Here is a 13,824-nt window from a genome sequence, read left to right on the forward strand (position 1 = left end):
ATAATTTTAGATTCATTGAAATGTGATGATTAGTACTTTAGATATCAGTAGAAAAGCTGAAAATTAATTATGCAAATTAGGTAATTAATATGCACAATTATTTACCCTGAAACTAATCAGGTCTCTGCATAGTCCTAAAGGATCTATGAACCAAGTTTCATTGAAATGCGATGATTAGTACTTGAGATACCAGTGGAAAAGCTGACAATTAACTAATTATGCAAATTAGGTGATTAATATGCACAAATATTTATCCGAAACAATCAATCTCTGCATAGTCCTTGAGTATGTAAGTACCAAGTTTCATTGAAATGTAATGCTCACTACTTATATCAAAAGCTGAAAATTAATTAATTATGCAAATTAGGTAATTACATGTACTGATATTACCATAAAAACTATCAGGTCTGTGCAGTGTCATATGACATCTATGTACCAAGTTTCATTGAAATGTGATGATTAGTACTTGAGATATCAGTGGAAAAACCGAAAATTGACTAATCATTATGCAAATTAGGTAATTAGTATCCACGGATTATTACCAAAAACTAATCAAAACCTAGCATTAGTTCAGAAAATCTATGTACCAAGTTTCATCAAAATCCAATGAGTGGTTGTTTAGATATCAGTGGAATAGTTATGGAACCACTAAAAATAGCTAATTATCATGCAAATTAGGTAATTAATATGCACGGATTTTTACCAAAAACTAATCAAATCTGCGCATATGTTCAGAGCATCTATGTACCAAGTTTCATCAAAATCCAATGAGTGGTTCTTTAGATATCAGTGGAACAGTCATAGAACAGCTAAAAAATAGCTAATTATCATGCAAATTAGGTAATTAACGAGCATGGATTTTAACCAAAACCTAATCAAAACCTAGCATTAGTTCAGAGCATCTATGTACCAAGTTTCATCAAAATCCAATGAGTGGTTCTTTAGATATCAATGGAACAATCATAGAACAGCTAAAAATCAGCTAATTATCATGCAAATTAGGTAATTAACGAGCATGGATTTTTACCAAAACCTAATCAAATCTGCGCATTGGCCCAGAGCATCTATGCACCAAGTTTCATCAAAAACCGATGTATGGTTCTTGAGATAGCAGTGGAACAGTCGGACACACATACACACATATACACACATACACACACACATACAGACACACTAACTGCAAAGACTCCCATTTTGTGCTTCGCACATGGGAGTCAAAAACCAGTCAATAATTATTTCATTTACAGTACTAATTAATGTAAAAAGATGAAAGTCAAAAGCATTGTTAATATAATGAAGAAAATGAAGGAGACCTAAAATTGGGGTATTCCATGCTTGACATGTCTTGTTGATGAGACTATAAAATTGATACATGTATTTTATATACACTCTGGAGGCAGTTACCTAGGTAACATCAAAACCACTGAAGAGTTAAGCCCCTAATACCATATTTTCTTAAAGAAGAACACATAAAACAAAGATTGCATTTGTCATACTGGATCATTAAAATACAACTTTTTTTAAATTAAATTTAGATAAAAAAACAAAATTATATCAAGAAAAAAGGAATAGAAAACGACGACTTTGGGTGTTGCTCAATACATTTTATACGATATATTTTTATTAACTGTGTCTAATTTTTACATATTTTACAGCTAGCTAAAATGGGGTAAATTGAAATCTGAATATTCTCATTTGACAAAGGAATGTATTGTTTTCCTTCACAAGTAAAATCAATCCAATGATTTCTCTTTTCTCCTACAGTAGGTGGAACTACGGCACTTTGTAAACTATTGGTGGCGCTCACATATGTGATGTGAAACTCGCATCTGGCAATCAACCAATAGAGGGCACTATGCAAACTATTGGTGGCGCTCACATACCTGAAAATCACATCTGGCAATCCACCACTAGAGGGCACTATGCAAACTATTGGTGGCGCTCACATACCTGAAAATCACATCTGGCAATCCACCACTAGAGGGCACTTTGCAAACTATTGGTGGCGCTCACATACATGAAACTCACATCTGGCAATCCACCACTAGAGGGCACTTTACAAACTATTGTTGGCACTTACATATGTGATGTGAAACTCACATCTGGCAATCCATCACTAGAGGGCACTTTGCAAACTATTGGTGGCGCTCACATACATAAAACTCACATCTGGCAATCAACCACTAGAGGGCACTTTGTAAACTATAGGTGGCTCTCACACACACGTATACATTAAACTCACCTGTCTTGAAATTAACACATCTTTCAGTAATTTATGATAGTACCGTTGCTGTGAGTATTTGTATTCTTTATATTTTGCTTTCCTGCATAGTTCAGCGTATTTAGCCACACTAGGTGACAGGTAGCCTTCCTTTAGCAGGGAATAAAATTGACTCAACGGGTTTCCAAACTTGAAATTGTCTCCACTGAAAAGTCGCCTGTGGAAATAAAATAGGATTGCAGTTAAGAAAAAGGGGTTGGGGGGTAAGGGGGTAATTTCCCTCTAAACTCAATTATCAATGAAAATGGTATAGAATTCTCACAATCTCGTGAAATTTTGTTTGCGTACACATGGTAACAAATTATACTTGTAAGTATTTTTAATATGGTACAGATAAAAAATATATGGACTTTTTAGCCAGCCGCCTGTCTACCAGTCATTTTAGAGAAGCACAGGTACAAAATTTCATTTGACAGGTCAAATCTTTACTAACCTGCCCAGTTTTCAATAAAAATTACTTTTAAATTACAAAAAAACCCTAAATAATCAACAATAAATACACTATCATGGTAAACAATTCTCACCATATCTGAAAAAATTTGTTTGGTTACTTATGGTGATAAAATTGTGAAATGGGTGCCAGAGTTTTTGCCAGAAAATAAAAAATGGCTGTCTAAAAACTGTATTGAAATGCAAGATAATAGTTGCTTTGCTCTGTGGCCTCAAACATAATAGTATATATTTCTTGTTGATTATTTATAGCCAGTTTGTAAAAACTAAAAATTTTCAATCAAATGTGGATCACTGGTCGAAAAGGACAATTAGACAGACAGCTGAAAAAAGCCTAATAGGTTCTTATGGTTCTCAAGAATTATTAGAAAGTTTTGATAATTGTTATTCCTTTTTTATGAAACAATGCTTTCTAAAGTGTCTATTTTGCATCTTTTTAGACACTTTTTCGCTAAAAAATATATTTACCACACTTTTGAAATAAAAAAATTGGAATAATTTATTGTCTATACTTTATTTAGTTTGAATAGCTACAACCTACTAGTACCTTAGGTGAAAGTAATTTGGGGGATACAAAATGTATTTCCATGTGCTGTTCACATTTGATGATGGTTAATTTTGATCAAAGAAGGGTATTCAAATGCAATATTCCACTGTCAAAGATCGACCTTTCGATGTGGGCTATGAAATAAAGAACTTCGAATTCAAATCAAATTGTTCGATTTTTGCAGCGAGATCTCGCAGTTGAATGGAAAATCACCTTTTCCAACAATCACCTATTGCCGAAGACAGCAGTTTGTCACAATCTTTAAATTTTTATTCAGGCAGAAACACTATTACAAATTTTAATATAATTTTTTCTTTCTTTCTACAATTATTATTTGTTTTAATTTATTCTTTGTCTCAATCCCTAAAATCTATGCAGAAACACAACTAGAAATTTTGATGCAATTTTATTTTTTTGTTCATTTTTTGTATTTCTTTACCTCAATCCCCTAAATTTTGATCCATACAGAAAGATTATTAGACATTTTTTTGTATATTACTGTAAAATCTGTATTAGAAGCCGCGGCTTCTATTAAAATGGTACAATGCAACAGAGGGGATGCGACTTCTATTAGAGCATCTGCACATATGAGAAATGATGAATTTTTGGTTCTCAACTATTCAAATAGAATGGATGCGACTTCTATTAGGGATGCATCTTCTAATACAGATTTTACGGTAATAAGATCAAAATAATAAAAAAAAATTTTAATTTAGTAGTTTGGGATTGGAATTCCGACTGGCTATCTGTCTGAGATTTTATTTATGACAGGTGGTTGCAGAAGTCACATGACAAACAAAGTGACATCACAAACACAGTCACATGACTCATGTGATGCCTCTCATTCATGTGATGGTTTCTCATCATTGCGTCTGCACTCTCACCTTATTGTTTCCTCCTCTTCAGCATTATCATCATCGTCCGGGAAGCTTGGCAAAAGTGCAGAGAGGTCTTTTCTTTGTTCCTCTGTTAAAACGTCTTTCCAGGTCTCCATACTCATAACTTCTGAAAATATTTCATGCTGAAAAAACAAAAACAAAATATGTGTATTTCAGAAAATGATAATGGTTCCTTTTACTACATATATTAAAGACTTTAAATAAGTTCAACAGATAATACAGCTTTAAAGCAATAATCTGATAAAGATACAATTAACACTGTTGATTCTATTTAATCTCCAGTGTGGTATGGTAAAAAGTGTGATGAAAATATCCAGCACGAGCTCAACAATTGGGTGATGTAAGTATGACAGTTAGAAACTATATTTGCCAGCCAAGGTTCATTTATTCGATATCCTCTAATAACCTCATATTACACATGTACATGTATGTGGTTTAAGGTCTGTGGAGTATGCCTGACCACCCAAATTTCAATCCAGCACCATTGAAATCTAATTAGCAGTTTGTGAGATCACTGTGCAACATCTTAAAATAAATTAGTTAACTACCAGTAATATGCATACATTTCAATGCTGAAATCTGCACTAAATTCCAAGTGAATTTTGAGAAATAAATGGCAATCAAACCATATGTACATGTAAATGTGATTGGTTCTAGAGATATCCATGGAACAAATATCCACAATATATTGCACATGCAAGAAAAAAAAAGAACCAAGCTTTGTTTGTTTACCTTTTCAATAAACTCTTCTGGTAGCATTATTTCATCTTTACCAAACTGGCAGGCTTCTAATCTGAGTCCATCACTGAAATATGATGATCCATTCCAGATATCGCTATCCAGACTATCATCATCGTCATCACTAGGCATCATCATGTTGTCAATGATGAGGATTGAAAAGCTGTAAGAAATCCACAATCAATTGAAAGTGTCACAACTTCTCCAACTTTTTAAGTTTTTTGAAACAAGTCATTGTCAATGACACGTCCCCGTTCCGTTCATATTTGAGTGACATATACATTCAAAGCAGATCATGACCGAAATGCACCTGCATATGTACAACACATTGTGCTAAATCTGAACAAAATCCATCCATGCATGACTGAGATCCGGTTCTGGAATTGTGAAAATACGTGATTTTGATGCATTTTCGGCCTTAAAATGGCCATCATTCCGCTATTGTTAAGCAGATCATGAAACAAATGCACATATCTATTTGTGACATGATGTACCATGTGTGTGTGAAGTTTGAACTTGATCAATCCAGACATGTCTTGGATACGGATCCAGAACTGAATTCTTTAACAAAATGGCCGCCAGTCGGCCATTTCGAACTTGATCCGAAAAAAAAAGACGTGCATCAAGGTACTATTATGTTTAATGTATGTACCAAATTTGAACAAAATCCATCCATGCATAACTGAGATACGGGTCCGGAATGGTGAAAATGTGCGATTTCAATGCATTTTCGGCCTTAAAGCGGCCCCCATTTGGCTATCGTTAATGAGATCATGAAACAAATGCACATACATATTTGTGACATGATGTACCTTGTGTGTGTGAAGTTTGAACTTGATCAATCCAGACATGTCTCGGATACAGATCCAGAACTGAATTCTTTAAAACAAAATGGCCGCCAGTCGGCTATTTCGAACTTGATCCGAAAAAAAAAATGACGTGCATCAAGGTCCTATTATGTTTAATGTATGTACCAAATTTGAATGAAATCCGTCCATGCATAACTGAGATCTGGGTCCGGAATGGTGAAAATGTGCGATTTCAATGCATTTTCGGCCTTAAAGCGGCCCCCATTTGGCTATCGTTAATGAGATCATGAAACAAATGCACATACATATTTGTGACATGATGTACCTTGTGTGTGTGAAGTTTGAACTTGATCAATCCAGACATGTCTCGGATACGGATCCAGAACTGAATTCTTTAAAACAAAATGGCCACCAGTCGGCTATTTCGAACTTGATCCGAAAAAAAAAATGACGTGCATCAAGGTCCTATTATGTTTAATGTATGTACCAAATTTGAATGAAATCCGTGCATGCATAACTGAGATCCGGGTCCGGAATGGTGAAAATGTGCGATTTCAATGCATTTTCGGCCTTAAAGTGGCCGCCATTTGGCTATCGTTAATGAGATCATGAAACAAATGCACATACATATTTATGACATGATGTAGCTTGTGTGTGTGAAGTTTGAACTCGATCAATCCAAGCATGTCTCAGATACGGATCCAGAACTGAATTCTTTAAAACAAAATGGCCGCCAGTCGGCCATTTCGAACCCGATCCAAAAAAAAAAATGACGTGCATCAAGGTCCTATTATGTTTAATGTATGCACCAAATTTGAACAAAATCCGTCCATGCATAACTGAGATCCGGGTCCGGAATGGTGAAAATGTGCGATTTTGATGCATTTTCGGCCTTAAAATGGCCGCTATTCGGCTATCGTTAATCGGATCATGAAAAAAATGCATGTGCATATGTCCCATATAATGTGTGATGTATGAGTGAAGTTTGAACTTAATCGGTCCATGCATGTTCGAGATACAGGTGATCACGGACGGACGGACGGACGCACACAGGGCAAAACATAAGTCCCCGTTTTCGGACTGCGTCCGAACGGGGACTAATAAAAAGAAGTCCGTCAGGAACATTGTGACCACAGTCTGCTGCCATACAATATTATTTCAGCTGCTGAAATGAATGTGAGATAGTTTAGACTGGATAGTCTTTGCAATGATCTATGCATATACAAATTACATACATGGTAGCCATGGTGATACCATCCATATTTCAAAGAGCAAATATGCTTGACTCTTTAGGTTATGCACATGATAAACAAAAAATAATTGTTTGAAAGCTGTCACATCTTTTTTGGTTTGTCACTATTTCTTTTCAATAACTCAAAACCAAAAACAATTTCTTTGTGATGGCTAATTAAAGTAAATCTTTAGTTTCTTTATCCCCACCAACACACATTTTTTGAGGAAATGAAAAGTTGATTTATGTAATTATGATAAAAGCCTGCCAATAATAGGTGATTTTTCGTTCACCTCGAAATCTTGCATATTGCATGAAAGGTGTGCCGAACACGTACGTCTGTTACAAAGATTGAACGATTTTATTTTGAATTTACGTTTCTTTTTCATAGCTCAATGTCATAATAGCAATCCTTGGGAGTGGAATACTGTCAAGATATCCTTACCTCATCGTAATTAATCATCATCTAATGTGTATAGCACATTATTAAGCATGGAAATATCCACAAACGTTTTTGTGTTTGACGAACCCCACATGTTGAGAAGCCACTATGATGCTATGGCATTTGTTTTTCATTTGATATCACGCATAACTGGGTATCTCGCAGTCAACGGAGAAAATGGTCTATTTCTGTGACAGTTGGTGAGTGACTGATCCCCTGGGGCAAGGACATCATGTCAGATTGATTTCAGCATGTAGATATAGTGATGGGGGGGGGGGCACTAAATATCAGCAAGCACTTTTCCTTGTGATGGAAATGATCCCTGAATCAAGAGAGGTTACGAAATCAGGAGACAAATGTAGGTTTGCTTAAAGCGTTTGGATGCACAATTTGTGGAGGTCAAGGTCATTTTTATTTTGCTACAGCGAGAACTAACAGAGAAAATGCATTTTTTATAAGTGTAAACATGCAGGGTTTCTCACTTGCTGTTCCCTGGTCTGGCAACAGCTATTGTTTCAGGTGTGAATTACTATTTTCCAGCGGCCGTAGACAAATGGACAGTGATGGACATTACATTATAGCCCGGTGGACGGAAGCCCGGGTTCCTAATGTTTGGGGGGAAAAATCTATATTTTTTTGTATACAGGAGAAAATATAGTAGTGCTAAATTTTACGCTGAAACCCACCTAATCTTCCACATCTGTCGCATATCGCACGGTTGGATGACATTTGCACGCCGCGAGTACATGCCAAAATAATAACAACATTCAGATACAGTGTATGTACACATGACACAATTTTTTAATAACAGACGCCTAAACTGGGTTAGTAAATTTACGCAATTCAATTTTCTGCACGGTAAATTCAGTGGGTACCACGCAGGATAATGCAGACAACCTGACAACATTTGTGTAACAGTTACCGTAAATTAGCAATTACCTTTGTGGTACTTACCAAATACAATTTCTTCGAACACGGAAGTGTAAAATGTCGCACTTGTTCATAGAATTGTGGGTAAATTTATGGGTCAAAGGTGAAAATTCGACTGTATTCCACAGTCAGAGGCGGTTTTTAACGAAATAAAATACATGTTTCTGACACTTAGTACTTTTCTATCACTCATATACAATAGAACAATGCAATGAAATGAATATAAAGTTAAAGCTACCCAAATAATGCGTTATTTATGATTACCGCATTGGAGTAGTGTCTCAACAAACACACGTCCCATGGGTTTGTCAGTTTCACTCTCCACGCAAGATGGCGCTTCTGTAAATCACTTCTGCCTCTGATTATGCATTTATGCAAATCAAGGGTAATTGGTAGGGTCAAACCCGAACTATATTTGAATATGGCGGAGTTCGCGGGAACTTTAAAACGTATTCTGAATGAGTACAATTCTGACAAAGCAGATGGAAGTTATAGAAAGTGTTTGGGAAGAGATTGCTGCAGTTTATGCAGCTCTCTTGGTCGTGGTATACGTTGCGGGGCGACCAGAGAGCTGCAGTTCCCTTCCCTAAAGAAATGCACAGATTTTTAAATATGCCAGTTATGGTGTAATTTTGTATTTCAAAATGGTTAATTATTCCCGTGAATTTTTATTATTTGCACTGCGCGCATGCGCAATTGTCTTGTTGTATTTATGCAAATTGTTTGTTTCACGCATGCGCAATTTTGTATTGTTAGTTAGTTGCGTCCTTTGTTGCTTTCAAGTCAACTGTGAACTTTTCGATTTCGATTTCGTTTTCAATTACGAACTTTTGTTACGCTTCGCATTTACACAATGTCGTCTGGTAAAAGGAAACACAATTGCGCTGGATGCCGACAACCCGTTAAAGACCACTTTTGGGGTAAACCAGGGAAACACTGCGATGGTAGACCAGTTTCTGATGATGACGCCGATCAGTTTCCTTTGTCTGTTTCACCACGACAACACAACGATATTTCTTCGGACTCAAAGTCACACATCGCTGACGATTTCGTTTCCTTGACATCAGATCTCCAGGCATTACATCAAAAGAAGAAATTGCTCGAAGCCAGACTAGAGAAAACTCGTCTAGAAGCTGAAGTGGCGAAACTCGAACGCGAATTCGATCACTCGGCGTCTGTTGAGTTCACTGCCACCGGTATACACCATCACCCACGGCAACACAGTCACAGTGCGTCCGGTAATGTCAGTCTCGGCGATTTGCGGAAAATGACCCACCTTAGGGAGGAAGTCGAAGAGGAACTCGCCCCTCTCGCATCGATGGTCGGCGTAGACAGGACAGTTGGCGATGAACAACACAATGCTGGTGAGTGGCGTTTTGATCATTTTGGTAGAACAATACCCCACGCCACGGCCATGAAGACAAAGGATCGCCAATTTACTAATTCACCGGAGCATTACATTGCAAGTTTCTACACTTCAAACGAATTAAAATATGATGACTTGACACTGGAACAATTCTTGCAAGGATACACGTTGTTGTTACAGAACCCGAGTTTGTCTGTAACAGAGCGCAATGGGAGACTTCAGCTCTTGCATGACATTTTCGTTAAATTGCCGCAATACAAATGGCAAGTTGTACGTAGCTACCATGCAGCTGTGATACGCTTGGTTGAGTCGCACAGGCGTTCGTGGTTAGATTCTTTCGCCGATGTCAAAGAGGTTTTCTTTGATTTTTCACCGGATAAGTTGAAGTCACAGCCTGTTGCTAGGAACAAAGGATCTGCTGCTACAAGTTCGAGTAACAATAACATTTCCGTTTGCACTGCATTCAATGAAACTGGGTCATGCTCGTTTGACCCCTGCAAATATCGTCACATCAACTACTGCTTCACATACAGGAATCGCTTTAATGCACACAGCGAGTTACATTGCAAACAGAAGCCTGGGACAGATTCAAAAATTAAAAAAGGAAAGGACATGTCAACTTCGGCGTGACTGGATAAAACAACATGCAAGTCTGGTGCCACTGGTAAAATTGACATTAGTGATGCCTGCTCCTCATCACCTCCTGCGGTCAGCAATTACAAATGCATCAATACCGTTAAGTCACATTTGGTGTCTCCACCCACTGCAGTCAGCAATTACAAATGCATCAATACTGGAAATGTCTCAAGTAGCAGTCACATGGGTGCAAATACTACTGACGTTTTTATTCAACATAATGATTCACCACCTACACCGGTCAGCAATTACAAATGCATCAACACCGTTAATCTCTCGGGTAGCAATCACAGCGGTACCTCTAACATTATTAATTCTCATTCTGCTTCTCCACCCACCGCGGTCAGCAATTACAAATGCATTGACACTGGAAATATCTCGGGTAGCAGTCACATGGGTGCAAATACAACTGACATTTATTCTATTCCACATACTGATTCTTCGCCCACAGCAGTCAGCGATTACGAATTCATCAACACCAGTAATGTGCCAGATAACATTCACATTGGTGCAAATACTACGGACATTATTAATTCTCAGCCTGATTCTGCACCTACTGCGGTCAGCGATTACAGAGGCATTGATACCATTAATGTCTCAGGTGGCAGCCACATGGGTGGTATTTCTACTGACAATACACATTTCGATGCTGTTACGGTCAACGATAACATTTACGGTGATACCACGCATGTCACAGGCAGCAATCAGTTTAGTACAGGTTCAAGCATTAATGACTACAAGGGCACAGATATTACTTGCATTAACGGCACCACATCCATGGCTGACTGCCATCCACCTGCTTACTTCGTGGATTTACATAACCACATCAAGGCAACAGGTACATACAATTATCTGGGTGCTCGCATTCCTGTCCCTTCGTCTCTCAACATGCACAACTGGCGTATCTTGCTTCAAGATTACACTGATGATATTTGTGATTTCCTTGAATTCGGCTGGCCGATCAGTTATTCGCGTGATTATTTACCAACATCACACGCGGCAAACCACAACTCTGCTATTTCTTTCCCAGACCATGTGGAACGCTATTTGGCTACAGAACGCTCCTTCGGCGCAGCAATTGGTCCGTTTGATGCACCTCCATTCTCAACACCCCTCACTACTTCACCTTTAATGACTGTAGACAAGAAGGATGCCAACACTCGTCGCATTGTTATGGATCTCAGTTTTCCTGAGGGCTACTCAGTGAATGACGGCATTCCCAGCCATGAGTATTTGGGGCAGGAGTTTAAGTTGCATTACCCCACCGTCGATTCAATGACTGATCAAATCCGTTTACTGGGTCCTGGTTGCTTGCTCTTCAAGCGAGATCTTAGTCGGGCCTACCGTCAACTCCGCGTGGACCCATCTGATTACAGTTTACTTGGCTACACCTGGGACAGCAAATATTACTTCGATATTGCCCCACCATTCGGACTTCGCACAGCTGCTCTGATGTGTCAGCGTGCTACTAATGCAGTCCGCCATATTGTCCAGTCTCGCGGGTTTGACATTATTAATTACATTGATGATTTTGGAGGGGCTGCACACCCTTGCAATGCTCGCGCTGCATTTGAGACACTTGGCGCAGTTTTGCAGGAGCTAGGTCTAAACGAGTCGGTTGCCAAGGCAGTTTCCCCATCTACTCGTTTGGTGTTCCTAGGTTCTTGTTTTGACACAGTTGATATGACCATTTCTGTGCCAGAGGATAAGCTGGTGAAGGTCGATCAGGAGTTATCTCTATGGAATAATCGCACAACTTGCTCACGTTCCGACCTTCAGAGCCTGATTGGTTTGCTTTCGTATGTTTCAAATTGCGTTCGTCCAGGCAGACTTTTCATCTCACGGATGTTAGAGACTTTACGTTCTATTCCGGACAAACATTCGCGAATTGCTGTCAATGATGAATTTCGCCGTGATTTGCTTTGGTGGCAGACATTTCTGTCCAAGTATAATGGCATATCGATGATCCTCAACCAACCCTGGTCTGCACCAGATACTGTTTTATGCACAGATGCTTGTCTCACAGGCTGCGGCGGCATTACAGTTAACCAGTTTTATCGCACACCATTTCCCATGCATATCATCGATATGGATCTATCCATCAACTGTCTGGAACTTCTTGCAGTGGTCATCGCTCTGAAGCTCTGGGCTACACGCTGGACTGGACTCCGCATCCAGATTGCCTCAGACAATACAACTACAGTCGCGCTTATCAACAATCACCGCTGCCATTCTTCCTTTGCCTTGAGCTGTCTTCGGGAAATCGCATTCATCCAAGCACGTTATGAATTTGACCTCCGAGCAATCCATGTTGCTGGTGCCACGAATCTGGCTGATGCTCCAAGTCGGTCACACCTCTCGCCGGAATTCCAGGCACGGGTTGCGAAGTTGCAGTCCACATTTGGGTTGTCTGAGGCGGCAGTGTCAATTGATAACTTTAAATTCACCGCACCATGGTAATATCTATTTGTTTTCTATTCCTGTGCAGGTCCAGTTGATTCTCTTGTGTCTTTGGACGTTCAAGCCAAGCGATCCTTGCAGTCTGCATTTTCAACTGGTTATCTTCGTAACATTATGTCACAGTGGCGAGCTTTTCTCCTGTTTTGTCGATTCTTCGTGGTGATACCTCTCCCAGCAGCTCCTCAGACACTTATTCGGTATACGCAGTTTCTCTCTCGCTCATTCGCATCGACCGCTTCTATTCGCAATTATCTCAACGGTGTTCGTCTATTGCATCTGTTTATGGGCTTGGAACCCCCATCACTCAGCAACTTTGAATTGAAGCTAGTGCTGCGCGGGATTCAACGTTTGTCCCCACATCTGGTTCGGCGGAAGCTGCCAATCACCCCAGAAATCTTACTACGTATTCACAGTCTGCTTGATCTTCGTCGCCCGCTTCACGTTACGCTTTGGGCAGCATTCCTGCTGTGCTTTTTCACTTTCTTTAGGAAGTCTAATGTGGTTCCACGCTCTGCATCAGACTTTAATGCCAGCATGCATCTCACTCGTGGGAAAATTCGTCTCAATGACATTGGTCTTGTGGTCAGGGTCACCTGGTCCAAAACTATCCAGTTTGGCGATAAGGTGTTGCACGTGCCTGTGCTGGCAATCTCTGGCTCTTCGCTGTGCCCAGTGGCAGCATATAAACGCATGGTCTTGATGATGCCTGCTCCACGCGATGCACCTGCCTTTCTCATTCCGACTACGCCTGGCACTCTTCATCCACTAACGCATCAAGCTTTCGCTAATCATCTGTCTTTGTTACTGAAGGCGATTGGCCTTGATCCAGCCTCATATTCCGGACACAGTTTTCGCCGTGGCGGTGCGTCATTTGCCTTCCAATCAGGGGCTGAGCCGGATGCAGTCAAAGCTCAAGGAGATTGGTCTTCTCAAGCGTACTTATTGTATATGGAATCGTCGTTCGGCCATCGTCTCCGTACTGCTGCCTGCATACGCACTGCAATTGAGGAAGGGAATCTCTCACTGACTCTTTGA

The 13,824-nt window shown here is 39.4% G+C and overlaps 2 protein-coding genes across 2 annotated transcripts in view; one reads left to right on the top strand and one right to left on the bottom strand.

The window, feature by feature from the left end:
• The window catches only part of LOC100370057 (nuclear factor related to kappa-B-binding protein-like), a 29,067-nt gene extending 20,637 nt beyond the window's left edge, over positions 1-8,430 (bottom strand). Inside the window, exons 1-4 of the mRNA XM_085499248.1 lie at positions 8,352-8,430; positions 4,910-5,078; positions 4,163-4,299; positions 2,243-2,438 (exon numbers count right to left, since the gene is read on the bottom strand). Of these exons, the coding sequence (XP_085355374.1) occupies positions 2,243-2,438; positions 4,163-4,299; positions 4,910-5,078; positions 8,352-8,401 (552 nt within the window). The 5' untranslated portion in view covers positions 8,402-8,430. The remainder of the gene's footprint in view (positions 1-2,242; positions 2,439-4,162; positions 4,300-4,909; positions 5,079-8,351) is intronic.
• A 4,473-nt stretch (positions 8,431-12,903) lies between these two features.
• On the top strand, positions 12,904-13,824 carry LOC146745918 (uncharacterized). The gene has a single exon (XM_085498814.1). The coding sequence runs from the start codon at positions 12,904-12,906 to the stop codon at positions 13,822-13,824; it is 921 nt and encodes a 306-aa protein (XP_085354940.1).

Source organism: Saccoglossus kowalevskii, chromosome 5 (assembly GCF_978046115.1).
Source record: "Saccoglossus kowalevskii chromosome 5, keSacKowa6.1, whole genome shotgun sequence".
In the NCBI taxonomy this organism is placed as follows: domain Eukaryota; kingdom Metazoa; phylum Hemichordata; class Enteropneusta; family Harrimaniidae; genus Saccoglossus; species Saccoglossus kowalevskii.

Excerpts from the sequence above, each read along its gene's own strand:
- LOC146745918 (XM_085498814.1), top strand. The coding sequence starts at position 12,904 with ATGTCACAGTGGCGAGCTTTTCTCCTGTTTTGTCGATTCTTCGTGGTG.